At 33.7% G+C, this 15,442-nt stretch overlaps 1 protein-coding gene across 3 annotated transcripts in view; it reads right to left on the bottom strand.

Moving 5' to 3' along the window:
- The window catches only part of slco1c1 (solute carrier organic anion transporter family, member 1C1), a 40,134-nt gene that overhangs the window by 11,666 nt on the left and 13,026 nt on the right, over window positions 1–15,442 (bottom strand). For all 3 annotated transcript variants that reach the window (XM_051107707.1, XM_051107706.1, XM_051107708.1), the window contains 6 exons: window positions 14,953–15,104; window positions 7,115–7,256; window positions 3,420–3,552; window positions 2,291–2,409; window positions 1,729–1,875; window positions 1,426–1,524 (listed from right to left, as the gene is read on the bottom strand). In XM_051107707.1, the coding sequence (XP_050963664.1) occupies window positions 1,426–1,524; window positions 1,729–1,875; window positions 2,291–2,409; window positions 3,420–3,552; window positions 7,115–7,256; window positions 14,953–15,090 (778 nt within the window). In that variant the 5' untranslated portion in view covers window positions 15,091–15,104. The remainder of the gene's footprint in view (window positions 1–1,425; window positions 1,525–1,728; window positions 1,876–2,290; window positions 2,410–3,419; window positions 3,553–7,114; window positions 7,257–14,952; window positions 15,105–15,442) is intronic.

The following is a 15,442-nucleotide window of genomic DNA, read 5'->3' as shown; positions in this document are numbered from 1 at the left end:
CGTTTTACTGTCACTTCTGATCAATTCAATACATCCTTGCTGAGTAAATCTATTCATTTCTTCTTTTTTTCCAGTGTATCACAGTTTATACAAAAATATGAAGCAGGAAAAACAATGTATTTAATATTAATAATAGTAAGAAATGTTTTTTGAACAGCAAATCAGCATAGACCAGCCTAAGTTGCTGTTTTGTTTATACAAAAATTAAGTAGCCTTATTTATAGTAAATATAGTAGCATGAATATTGAGGATCATAAAAAAATGTTTCTTGAGCAGCAAATCAGCATATTAGAATGATTTCTGAAGGATCATGTGACACTGAAGATGACTAATGTTGAAAAATCAGCTTTGATCGCAGAAATAAATTTCAATTCACAATATATTCACATAGAAGACAACTATTTTAAATGCTAATAATATTTCACATTTTTACCATATTTTTGATCAAATAAATGCAGGCTTTCCAAGCATAAGAAACTGTATTCAAAAATCTTAATTCTCTATAGAAACAATATTCCTAAGGATTTATGCATGTGATGCAGATGCTATAGTCTGCATTTTGTTTTATTGTCCATTAAATAAAATGAATGGCAAAACATTTGATTTTAAGGTATGTGATATAGTTTTTATTGGCTGAATATTTACTATACACTATCTTATGGCTTAACTTCACTGCCAAATGTCTTGACTTCAGGGTGTAACGCTACATTATCCATGAAGAAATGGCCTGTATCTCTGTATTATTTCACACACATACATAAACTTTACCACTGCCAAAAAATGTTCTGAAAGGAATCAGCTTTGCACAACACGATGTGCTGATCACCGTTTAACGTCGCGCACACATATCTAATATTAACATCATGCAATTTAAGGATATTACATGTTTCAGCCTATGCCCCGTTTAACCTCTCAGTCTCATTTCACAGGCACATCTCATCCAAAACAGCTGTTGGATAAATCGCAGCTTAACATTTATGACCCTTTACGTCGTCCCCAGTCAAATAAAGAGCGCGTTCGGATGCCAAAAACGCACTCAGATCCAACATAAACAGCCTTCGCGGCTTTCAAACAAGAAACAACAAAGTTTCTTATTTCCTCCTGCTTTTGTTTGAAATACAAAAAATAAGATGAATATGAATAAGCTGGATGTTCTCCAGGTTTGAGGAGCGAATGCTCGATTTCACAATGAATTGCTTCTTTGAGACCTTTAATGAGTTTTTGACTCTCTAGTCTACTCGAACAGAGAATAGAAGTATTTTCTATTATTTTCTGCTGTTTATATTCAAGAAAACCTTGATTTATACATTTCCAAAGATGCATGGTACAATATTCAAGCCATTCAAGTGATCCAGTGAAGATGCAACTGAACTCAATGACTGCTTTAGGAAATAGTGAGTCACACAACAGCATCATTTCACTCACCCATGTTGACAAATCCAATGTCCACATATATCTTGGCACAGACGGACCCCAGAATGTAGCCAAACACCGGACCGACGACTGATATCGTCTGGACGCATCCTAACACAGGCGGCACGAATTGATTAGTCTGGGCTGTTTACCAAGAAAGACAATGCTCTCTAGGAAAAACAATTCATTCCAGGAAGCCGTTAAAGGGCAGTCTGGGATTCTCACTGAATACATGGTAATCGATGAAGCAGCAAATGCATATCTGTCCTATAGTCACGGCATATCATAAACGCATGAACAAACATGTAGATGTACCGATGTAGAAGGCTGCGTTCTCCTCCAGAGCATGATCATCGATGTATGAGATTCCCAAAGGTTGCACCGGGGTCTCGCCGATTCCTCGCAAGATATTCCCTAGGAAAACGTAGATCCACATGGACAACCTGGACTCGTGTTCGCAACCTGATAAAGAGGAAAGAGAGGGTGAGAGAGGTTGCAAATGTTTGCATTTCAAGGAACTAAAACAAAACAAATATACAGAACAAAATGAGACAGGATAAACAAGCGAGAATTGAACCAATAGTTGTAATCTGGCTCAGATGAACAGGAATCATGCAATCAATACAACAAAATGCATACATTTTCTAAGAAAGTGTGTTGTGCTTGAGGAAAACAGGCAGCATTTTGGGAATCAGCACCTAAAATTACTACGAAACAAGTACTGGATTTCAAATATGATGCATTAGCATAATACAGACAAGCAAGAATATATTAAAAGCTGTACGCTGCACTGGCGAATGTTAGTCCCAGTCGGGGTTTAAAACTAGTTTTAACCAGCAAGACTCCAATCTAACACAAGCTGTAGGTGGTTTTGTACCTGAGCTTGGTCCCGAAGTAGGGCTGGGACCTGTGGCCAGATCGCTAGGCCTCACTGGACATGGAGAGAGGTTACTGCTGGAGTTCACTGACGATCGGATCGATGTTTCAAACTTGTAGCTGTATATGAAACATCAACAAGTCAACAGCAGAAATCAGAGATCGTGTCACATGACACAACAAAAGGGAGAGAGATTGATGAAACATGCATATCTTGTTAGGAAACATGCATATTTTGTTTGTTTGGTTTTCATGTTATTTTGTGATGCATCCTAACAATAACAATAAAAATGTTATTATATATATATATATATATTTTTTTTTTTTTGTCAACAATAATAAGGACAGAAAAAACATCAATGATAATTAAATAATAAAAAAAATGAGTAAATAACTAAAAAATAATTGTAATTTTTTATAATAATATATAATTGTCAACAATAATGACAATGCAAAAAGATAAATAAATAATAATAAAATATATATATATATATATATATATATATAATTTGTCTAAAATGAATCAGCTGTATATTACAACCTACATCTGCACAGACAGTGAATAAATGAGCAGGTGAACTTCAAATAAATTGAGCAGTTCACATTGTGAACATGCGGTTGCCGTGAAAACAGGATGCAATATAGAATGCATCATTTCTATAAATAATGCACTTCAAAATCATGGCCTACATACAAAGCATTAACATAAAATGCAGCATGTCAATCCATCACGGAAAATCGCACTTGAGTCACTTTAAATACATCCAAGCTGTGGTGCCTTCGAAGAGCAGCATGTGAATCTGAAAACCTGGCATACTTTCAAGGTTGAGATTGCTTGTCGATTTACAAGGATGAAGTCGAATTTGAATGAGCAGAGTGAGGTCATGCAAAATTCTGTTTGTTCTGTATATCAACTCAAAATGTTTCCTTGATACAGCAACTCTGCGATGCCAAGAAATACATCTGATAAAGAAACAGCACAGCGTCTGACCACAAACACACACTGAAGACAACTCAATGGCGTTCGTAGAAACTTTAACAAGATTAAACTGGATACATGTGACCCTTCAAAACAACTCGCCCTGCTGACATCACACACACTTTCACTTACGGATGAAACTTTGGCTTACCGTCCAATTATAAAATGGGGCAAGGCAATTAGAAAAGTCCCAAGCGACATCAACAGACAGCCCATGGCGATGATCTTCGGACGGTGAAGTTTGGCACCAAAGTAACTCACAAAGGCGATCACTAACAAGTTACCTAGAAGCAGAGAAGAGGAAAAACTGTTCAGATAAACATTTTATGATGTGGAAACTGCAAATGAGCTGAACAGGCTTTATTCATTGAGCTTTTTCTCAGAAAATTCCAACAAATAAAGCAAGAACTAAACCTTAATGCGACAGTTTAATGGAACATAAAAGATGTTTTGCAGAATGTTGTTAACGTAACAGCTGGCGGTATCCATTGACTTCCACAGCATGGAATAAAATCTGTTTAACAACATTTTTCAAAATATCTTGTGTGTTCAACAGAAGATAGAAACTCATACAGGTTTGGAACATGATGGTGTGTGAATGATGACAAAATTTTCATTTTAATGAGAGTTTAATAATCCACTAATGGATTGCTTATATTTTCTGTTTCCAAAAATGTTAGTGAAAATTAAATAAAAATTTGCTCAAATTAAGATGTTTTTGGAACATTTGGAGAACAAAATAGATTTGGAAAAATGTAGTATTACATCACTTGCTCACCAATGGATCCTCTGCAGTGAATGGGTGTCCAAACAGCTGATAAAAAAACATCACAATAACCCACAAGTAAACCACACCACTCCGTTTGTACTACGGAATAAAATTTTTAAAAAAAAATGTAACGACTTTTTAATCTCACAATTCAGAGTTTTTTCTCAGACTTGTGGAATATAAACTCATAATTGCGAGTTAAATAGTCAGAATTGCAAGATATAAACTCAGAATTGCGTAATACAAACTCGCAATTCTGACTTTTTTCTTGGAATTGCGTGATATAAACTTGCAATGTTTTTTTTTTTTTTTTTTTTTTTTTTTTGGAATTGTGAGATAAAAAGTCACCTTAAAAAAAAGTTAGCTTTTTTATTCTTTATTCAGTGGTGAAAACAGGCTTCTTCTGACCAAAATATGAGTCCATAATCCATAACACTTCCTCCAGTGAAAAAGTCCATCTCCTCTTGTCTCTCATATCAAAAGTCACCCTGTAACTCTAAATGCTCCTTGATCTGTGCATATTTCTCTTCTGATCCAGTCAACGTTTTTACTGGACAAATCAATATTATGAATAAAGGACTGTTCTAGCTGACTTAAAGTTAAAAACATCTTAATGATGGATTTGTTTCTTACAGATATGCAGGTTTTGGCTTCAGAAGAGATTAACTGATGGGCTGGAGTCGTGTGGATTATTGTGATATTTTTTATCAGCTGTTTGGACTCTCATTCTGACGGCACCCACTCACTGCAGAGGACCCATTGGTGAGCAAGCGTTGCAATGCTACATTTCTACAAATCTGATGAAGAAACAAACTCAATTTTCCCTTTAATAGGTGAACAAGTGTAAAATAAAGCAATTGTGAGGGCACATTATTTAGTATTGTCCATCAGGCAGTAAAGGTCCCATAACACTGACCCGTGAGCGCACGTATCCGCTCCACAAATTCTCTGAACATGACGCTTCCCAGCTGATTTCTACATGATTGACCTCTTTGTCTGTGAGGAACATTTATTGGCAGATTTATTTGGTTTCTGAGCTTCACGGCTCCATGAACGGAGGTCTTTGTGAGGACGATTATAGCACAGCTCTGTACCCAGTGTGGCGTTCAGGACATTTCACGGCTTTAAAGGGAACAGGAATTCTCAGACATTTAGACCATGGCTCAGTGTGTGAGGAGGTCAGTCCAACCAAAAAGAACCAACTCACCCAAACATTTACAAAACACACACAATAACACACAGCGGCCTTTGTCCGGCCTTTTCCCAAGCACTTGTTGATAACGGGGACATAAGACAGCTAGACAGTGATGCTAACTCTGACACACGATCTCCGCGAAGCTGCGTGCCGTTTCCCGTTGCCATGGCAACGCTCCTATGGAAACACTGGTTGCTAGGGCCACGTGAGTGGCGGCTGCAGCAGTGTGAGCAGGGTTTAGCCTCGCTTTCATTACTCTAAATTATGATTTTACATGCACAAAGATGAATAAAGAGCAGAGTCAATTCTGAAGCTCAGCGGAATAAAACTTTGATTACAACAGTGTTTTAATGGCTGTTCTGTGGCATCCCTTGACAACATAAAAACCCTGTTTTATTTTAGCACTTGTATCCCTGCACACCTGAAAAGGTCAAAATATTAAGATATTTGGATAATCAGTATATATATATACACATATATACACTTTTCTAAAATATTTTAATTTCATTCAAGTATGAGCAGATTAATATTTATAAATCATTGTATATATTATCTTTACACTTATTCCGCAAGAATGTACTGAATTGGTTATTTATATTTTGTTTCTTTTGTAAAAATTATATTTATTTTCTACATATTTGTAATTTTGTTCAGCAAGAATCAATATTTATATAGTATTTTTGTAAATGCTATATTTGTAAATATTAATATTAGCAATTTTATTAAGAATTTATATGACATATTTATACTTTTATTTAGCAAGAATGCATTAATAGATCAATATTTATATTTTTTGTAAATATTATATTAATATTTTCAACATATTTGTAATTTTGTTCAGCAAGCATGCATAAAATAGACCAATATTTATGTAGTAAATATACAAAATCATGTGAGATCATAGTAAATATGCACTGAATGGATTATTACTTTAATATTTTCTTTCCATAAATATTATATTTATATTTATCAAATATTTACTAAATATTTTTAATTCTATTTTACAAGAAAACATTAGATGAATAATTATATTTAAATTTTTTTTAAATGTATTCAGCAAGAATGGAGAAAAAAAGATCAATATTTAAATTTTTTGTAAATATTAGATTTACGTTTATTATATTAACATTGGCACATTTATTCATTATTATTATTTAGCAAGTATGCATTGAATAGATTAATATTTTTATTTTTGTTTTTTGTAAATATTGAATATACATTTATTATCTAAATAAATACCATGTTTACATTATATTAATATTTGTAATTTTATTCAGCATGAATGCATGAAATAGATGAATATAATTTATTTATTTAATGTTTATTTAGTAGATATTATATTTATTTATTATATACATTTTTGTACTTTTATTCTGCAAGGATGCATTAAATTGATTGATTGAAGACATTTATCATAGATAAAGCTTTCTACTTCAAATAAATCAATTTCATATTCATAAAAAAAAAAAAAAAAAAAAAAAAATCAAAGTTTACGACTGTGATGCAAACAAGTACCATATTTTCTTTGGCACCATGCTATACAGCAAATTAAAGCATTTTATTGCAATTGCGATTTATGCACGTGCAAACGTAAAAATGCAGTTTGCATTTGTGAAGATGAGCACTCTTTATACTGCAGTTGTGACTTGTTAATCGCGTTTGCAGTTGCATAACCGTCTGATCTGTCAGACGACTGCACTGCAGACGATGACAGATGCAAATTGCAGCACACATGGCGCGTCTCAGTATTATTTCGCACCGGCGCAAGGAGCGCCACGGATGCCGTGAAAGCCTAGACGAAAGCCTTGGCAACTGGTTGGCGGAGGTGACGGGATCGAAGCGTAGCGAAAGGTCTGCTGACGCATGAAGATCCGGTTCTTACCTATTTCAAAGCTGCCATCAATGACACCTATTAAGTAACTGGGGATGTCGAAGCGTCTTTCCAGCTGAGTTATTGTGCTTTTCATATAGCTCCCGGATAATGCCTTGGCGAAGTAGGCAAAGGACAAGGCCACGAGGAACATCTGTAATGAGACACAGAAAGAGAGAGGTTTTATTCAGCAGCGCTTCGTCAGATGCCGCATGCACAACTCGCACTCTCCCTCATTAACCTATTTTTGGACATGGAAGCAACTCTTCATTAATATGCATTTAAAATCGTAGGGGATAAGAGAACCCGAGTAGAGATGGAGAGATGGAGGGGAGGGGGGGTGCATTTCTCAAACTGCACTGCATTATGGGTAGTGGGGACAAAAAGCGGATTAGGGGAGCTTATGTCACGCTCTTGAGCGATGCTACTGCATTCAACCACAGTGACTTAAGCCTCCATATGAGCAAAACAACGGGAAAAATGACTCGCTGCTTTTGATGATGAAACACAGACACTTTTATCGTCTGTTGCTGGGGTTTCTGGGCCAAAATCATCAGCATTCGCAGAGGTTTCGCCTCGACGCAGCGGTGCATCTTCACTCTTGTGGGGTTTCCCGCACGTATGCGTGCTCCCTGCATCCAAATTAATAATCAACGGAAAGGTGGAGAAGGAGAGAAGGGTGAAGAAGCAAAAAGAGAAGATGGGGGAAAAAAGATGAGGCCAGAAGAGACGAGACGAGATGAGAAGCCTTTGATGATCAAATCGTCAGCTATACAGTCATCTTTCAACCCACACTTGAATTTTACATGTACAAAGACTGAAAAAAAAAAAAAAAAGAGCTGAATCACTTTTTGAAGCTCAGCGGCATAAAACTTTTGATTAAAACAATCTTTTTATGACTGCATAAAAACTGTTTTTTCCCCCATCATTACAGTATTACAAATAATTTTTATAGTAGATTAAATTGCATATTTCTATAAATATAAAAATTACAAATTATTATAATACATTATAGATAATGTAAAAATTACTTAATATTATACAAAATTATAAATAATATTTATAAATGTATAATGTTATGTTGAATATTATATGTTAAAATGCTGTGCTGCTTAATTAGCAGATTTTTTTTTTTTGATTCTTTGACCAATATAAAATTCAGAAGAACAGCATTTTTTTGAAATAGAAATTTTGTGACATTAAAAATGTTTTTACTGTTTACTTTTAATAATTTATTCAGCAAGAATGCATTCATAGATCAAAATTTATATTTTTGTAAATATATTTTATTATATTAATATAATTTTATTTATTAATAAAATTATAAATAATTTAAAAATTATTTAGTAATAATATAAAAATGATAAATAATATTTATAAATGTATGAAATATTTAGAATAAATTATGCATTTATTAAAATAATTAAACTATCAAAATACTGAGATTATGATAATTAATTTATATAATTAATTTTATATTTATATGAATATATATCATTTAATCTACAATTGTGCCGCTTCATATTTATGCAGAAACAATGATACACTACTATTCAAATGTTTGGGATGTGTGAGTTTTAATAGAAAGTTTATTCAGCAAATACACATTAAATTGATCAAAAATGACAGTAAAAACATGTTTAATGTCACAATTTCCATTTCAAACAAATGCTGTTGTTAAGAATTTTATATTTAATCAAAGAATCCTAAAAAAAAAAAAAATATCGGCAAATTAATAAGCAGCACAGCATTTCAACATTGAAATATAATATAATATAAAATAATATAAAATAAATTAATATAATACTGACGTTTTTTGAGAGGCAAATCAGCAGATTAGAATGATTTCTGAAAGATCATGTGACACTGAAGACTGGAGTAATGATGCTAAAAATTCAGTTTTGATCACAAGAAATAAATTCAATTTCAAAATACATTCACATAGGAAACAGTTATTTTAAATTGTAATAATATTTCACAATTTTTACTGTATTTTTGGTCAAATAAATGCAGAGACTTCTTTCAAAAACATAAAAAAAACAACCCCAAACTTCTTTCCATCACCTGTAGATACTTAAATCAGAGAGAGAGAGAAAAAAAAAATGATAATAATAATAATAATAATAATGATAATAATAATAATAATAATAATAATTCACAGCTTCATTGAACAGACATATTTGAATCATTTCAGCCCAAATGAATCATTTGACAAATCCAAAGATGTCTTTTATAACATCTAAAATCAATCAATCAATTAGCCGAGGCTATTCTTCTCACGAACACTGCAGTGTTTACAGTCTGCGTCCTTCACTTAAACAAGTTATCACAACTTTGTCCTGGGTCACGCAACCCTGCGTCATAATGGATTGTGTTCTTCGACTGGGACTCGAGCACTCACATTTCTGAAAGATTTATGCTCACTTTGGGCTACAGGGGATAGCGCAGAGCATGCTGGTATTTGGGAGGTTTCTAACGCTGAGTGAAGAAAGCCGTATCTAAAGACACAGTATCTTAAAGAAGGATAAAACAAAGAAAGGGAGTGTGAGAAAGTGTACATAAAGCACACTGGAAGTTTCAGGCACGCCACACATGTTCTCCCATGATGGGACGCTCAGAATAGAAACCCAGCTGAAAGGTGAACGATGACAATCACCTGTCCAGTGATGGATTGCAAACAAGCACAGAATGTACAGTACTTGTCAAAAGTTTGGAAACATTACAGTTTTTAAATGTTTTTAATGTCTTCTGCTCACCCAGGCTTGATTGTGAGCTCAAAACTACAGCAAAAATTGTGAAATATGTTTACACTTTAAAATAACTCTTTCCTATGTAAATAAATTGTTAAATGTAATTTATTTCTGTGATCAAAGCTGAATTTTCAGCATCATTCCTCTAGTTTTCAGTGTCACATGATCCTTCAGAAATCATTCTAATACGCAGATTTGCTGCTCAAGAAACCTATATTATTATATTATATTTTCTTGAGCAGCCAATCAGCATATAAGAATGATTTCTGAAGGATCATGTGACACTGAAGACTGGAGTAATAACACTAAAGAAATCAGCTCTGATCACAGGAATAAATTACATTTTATAACATATTACATAGGAAACAGTTATTTTAAATTGTTCTAATATTTCACAATTTTACTGCATTTTTGATCAAATAAATGCAGTTTTGTTGAGCATTTTAAAATATTTAAGAATCATGAAGTTTCCAAATTTTTGACACTGTAGATGGCAAATATTTAAAAAAAAGACCTTGACTAAAAGTTTTAAATGCTGGAGGTTCCGTGCACATGCACAAGCATCTGTCACTGACTTCAAATCGTCATAAATTTACTGTCAATGCAGTGGCACATCCCTCATCTCTTTGGAGCGCAACTTAGATCACATTACACGTGGACGCAGTAATCTGACCAGCAGCCAACAGCAACACGTGCTCGCCGTGGCCTCTGGGCTAATTTTCAGCTTTTACAACAGTCCAGAGATTTCCTCACTCAGGAACACATGGGTCCCTTCACGCGCTTATGGATTTCCCAAGCATGCGCTCGAGCGAGCGGCCGTCACGCACTGACGTCTGTAGTTTACGCTCCATAGCGCCGGCACAGCACAGAACTGAATGCTTTTGTACATTGACGATAACATCTTGTACAGAAAATTTAAAATTCAGCATTTCCTCACTTTTTTAATAGTGACATTTTACATCTTTCCAATCTTCTGTCATTATTGGATGTTCGTTTTTACATTCATTTATGTATCATATTGCCATTCACATTTTTATATATATCATGGTTATTACTGCTAACTAAAACCAAACATTTTCAATAAAAAAAAAAAAAATAAAAAAAATCAACTTATAATAATAATAATAATAAAAAAAAAAATGACATTTAGTTGAATAATTAAAAAAAAAATAATAATAAAACCAGAAATGAATAATAAACTATACAGACATATTAAAATAAATAACATATTAAAACAAACAAACAAAAAACATTACAACAAATTACTAAAACCTTAACAAAAGAGAATGAAAATAAAATGAAAATAAATACATAAAAAATACAAAATAACACAAAAAATTAGGGTTACCTTCTTTAATTTTTTTTTTTTTTAACTGAAAATAAGAAATATACATACATAACTATTTTTTTTAAATGTAAAAAAAATATATTTATATAATTTCTTAATTTTGTTTAGTTTAAATTTAGGCACTACAACAGATAAACTAATCAAAACTTAAAAACTATAAAAAGACCGAAAATAAACTAGTTTAGGTTATTATCTAAATTCAGCTATTAACTAAAACTGAAAAAGGAAGAAATGCTTTCTTGCCAACTAGCTTAAAAAAAAAAAAAAAAATTATATTCTACACAAAGCTTTAACAAACAGCAATATCAAGCCATTAAAATATTTTTGATGTGAAAAAGGCGATAAAATGTTTATTTGTAATAGTTTTGATTCATTTTCCATGCATGGCTATCACAGTTTTTTAAATTCTCTGATCTTTCCTGTTTTATTTCATTTTTTTTTTTTTAATGAATGTAGTGACTACCAGAGATCAGATAAAACTTCTTAAACACTATGTTTAGACAAAGCGATACCATAATTCATAAATATTTGGTTCATAAATGAACCGTAACTAAATGAACTCATCCCCAAACCTTTGAATGCGGTCCAAGTTGTCCTTAATTTTTTTGCTGGATGTGACAAAATGTCTTATTTTTGTGTTATCGAAAGAAAAACTTGTAGAGCTCGAACACCACTGGAAACGCTAATCGGCTTTACCATAAGAGTCTCTATGAGTGCAATTACAATACCTTCATTCATCAGATTAGCCTGTGCTCCTGAAGCATGCAGATCATTTCTAAGATCAGACCTTGGGCTAAAGCAAAGAATTTGGAAATCAGAATAGGCCTCCATAAAGGTTTATTGGAGGATTATGATCAGGACACATCCAAGATGTAATTTACCGCACCTCTGCGTGGTCTCTTTTCTTAGAAACGGCCTTTTCATTGTGCTCGCTCCTTTCGTTAGCTGTGTGCGAAATAATCTGATTCTAAGCAGCTTTTACACTGTTGTCTCATGCAAATTTAATCCCAAGCAAAAACAAGCCCTAAATTCAGATCTCATCTGCATGTGCCCGATCTTAATGTGTAGAAAAACATTTCATGTCACTAACTAAGTGCTTAATGTTTCAGAGTCTGTAATATGGCTCGTTTGAGAACTCAACATGAGACACAAACACTCGCTAGTCAAACCCAAAGGGTCGGAGGTTCGATACCCTAAATAAGTTAGCTGATAACGTTTTGTATGCTCTTTAAAGAGGCATTTAACCCCTCGATGGCCTAGAGAGCCACAGTCAGAATGCACTCTTGGATTTCTGCCATGTTGGACAATCTCTCGTTGTATTTCTTTGCTGTAGCTTGATCCAAAAGCTACATTTTTGGTGCAGAATAGCATTTGTGTATGCAATTATCAGTATAACAAACATGTCATCATAACGGGAAAAGTCCAGCAATCATTGCACTCAAAACAAAATTGCCAGAAAAAACTGTGGTCGTGCATGAGTGTGTGCAATGAAAACAACAATGTACTTCCACCTGTTATCAACTAGCATTTATCAAACAGCAAATTATGGTTTTGATGTGTTTTAAATTAAAGGCTCAAGTAAAAGTGTTTCTAAACCATTACATGGGTTGGCTAAAGTCAACATTTGATTCAACTGGATATTTAAAGAGGGAAAAAATGCATCCATTGAGAATTTATAGTAAATAGAAAAAGAAAGCTGTTTAAGAGGCAGAACAAGTGATTATATTTTAATGATATATATATATATAACAAAGACCAACATTTTTTTCTTCTGTGGAGCAGCGTGCACAACATGAATTATTTACAATAAGAAATGTGTATTATTAAAAGTAAACAAGGATGATCTTAAAATCATGCTGACAAGAAAGAGAGGCTGAGAAGTGCTGCAAGTCTTTAAAGAAAAATTACATGTCTGCTTAGAATTTATATATATATATATATATATATATATATATATAGCTGTTCGAAAGTTTGGGATCAGTACAATTTTGAATGTTTTTTTTAATGCAGTCTCTTATGCTCATCAGGGCTGTATTTATTTGATCAAAAATACAGAAAAAAACAGCAATACTGTGAAATATTATTGCAATTTATAATATTGGTTTCCTATTTTAATATACGTTAAAATATAATTTATTTCTGTGACGCAGCGCTGAATTTTCATCAGCCATTACTCCAGTCTTCAGTGTCACATGATCCTTCAGAAATCACTCTAATATGCTGATTTAGCATCAGTGTTGAAACAACTGTGCTGCTTAATATTTTTTTGGAACCTGTGATACTTTTTTCTGTGATTCTTTGAATACAAGTAAAGTGTCCACCTAACTTTAACTTTTTTTAAATAAAAGAATCCTGAAAAAAAAGTATCAAAAAATAAAAATTAAGCAGCACAACTGTTTCCAACACTGAAAATAAATCATCATATTAGAATGATTTCTGAAGGGTCATGTGACACTGAAGACTGGAGTACTGATGCTGAAAATTCAGCTTTGCATCACAGAAATAAATTATATTTTAAAGAATATTCTAATTGCAATAATATTTTACAAAATTACATTTTTTTTCTGTATTTCTGATCAAATACAGTCTTGATGAGCATAAGAATCTTCTTTTTTAAAAAAAAAAAAAAAAAAAAAAAAAAAAATCTCTCTCTTGCTCTCTCTCTCTATACATACACACACACACACATATATATATAAAAAAAAAGACTAAAAACATATGTTAATAAAGTAAACAAGGCCAATTTTGACAAGAAAGAGGCAAGTCTATAGAAACAAAGATTGGTTATAACTGAAATTACGGGGAAATCTGATTCTCTTCTGCGAACTTGTTCGTTCAGACAGTTCATTTCAATAAACTGGTTCAAATATTAGCTCATTTCGAGTCGGTGTGACTGTCAGGTGTCTGAAAGTGAATTCTGATTGAGTAACTTGCAGATTTGTGCTGCTCAAGCTATAAACTGTTTTAGACGATTCAGTCTGATGTGTTGAACTGGTTCAACTAGTTCATTAAAAAGAACTGACTCAAAAGAATGATTCATGAACCAGACATCACTCTGAACCATTTGCCTGAGGCTTTGGATTACAGGTAATAATGTTGTAAATAATGTTCAGTTTTTTGCACAGGCTGATCGTTTCACTTCATAAGACCTTAATATATTGTCAGGAGCCATGGGTTTCAATTATGTGTTGCCTGTATGTGCTTTTTTCACTCTCACAGTGCCGGTAGCCATTGTCTTGCAATGTATCAATCAACAAGGACCAATAATAATAACCCCATTGGCTTTTCACTTTGCCACAATTGAGAAAAAAATCTGCTAGTATGTGATTAGTACTGTATGTTTTAAAATTGAGCTTAAGTACACCTTTACATTATAACCTTACAATACATCTACCAGTGACTGTGCATCTTATTCCGAGAGCTGAATGGGTCTTCTGTGGCCGCTCTCATGTGTTTATAACAAAGGAACTGCGGAGCATGACTCTCTCATTATTTACATCATTAGCCATAATCATCTCATCAGGAGCGCTGGCTCAAAACCCCCTATGTTCTCCATCCTCAGCTCTTCAGAAGAAGATTCCACCACAAACCGAAGCTAAATCTTGTTTGGACCCAATGACGTCACAGCGCCAGGGGCCTTCAAAGCAACAGAGCTGCGCGCTCACAGACATACCAGCGCTTCTCCTTCAGGCATCAACATGACTAACAGTTGAGAATAAAGCTCCTATAGGCGTTCAAGACAAAAGATTTACCTTGAGGCTTGAGCAACAGGGCCGAGCCGAGCTGGGGCCGTTTTCCGGTGACCGTCTCTCCTTGTGCGGCGGGTCCATTTTCCACAAAAAGATGTCGTTTTCTTTGGGTGGCGTCTCTCTAATGCAGTTTCTTGGCATTTATGCATGCACCCCTGAAAGAAAAACAGTTCGCATGTGTGTGAGATCCATTTCTCCTGCTGTAAAACTGCTTTTTGCAAGAATATGTTGTGCTTGTTACAGGTTTAAACAGAATTTGAGGAATCCGTACAAATTTGGCACACGGTGTGAAACAAAACTTCATGCAATGCAATTCTCGTTCGCTTCTTATAGACTGATTGAAGTGACAGCTCTAAAAATAGCAGCGGAAAGATCAGCTCCCAGGAGAAATGTGCAACTTTTTGTGGAGTGCATTTTCTCCTATAACATCCTGATACGGGTTTTAAAACAAAATGCATGCTTGAATTGAGAAAATCTTGGGAAAATATTACAA

The sequence above is a fragment of the Labeo rohita genome, chromosome 4 (genome assembly GCF_022985175.1).
Source record: "Labeo rohita strain BAU-BD-2019 chromosome 4, IGBB_LRoh.1.0, whole genome shotgun sequence".
NCBI classification, from domain to species: Eukaryota; Metazoa; Chordata; class Actinopteri; order Cypriniformes; family Cyprinidae; genus Labeo; species Labeo rohita.
This window is presented reverse-complemented; position numbering and strand designations above follow the sequence as displayed.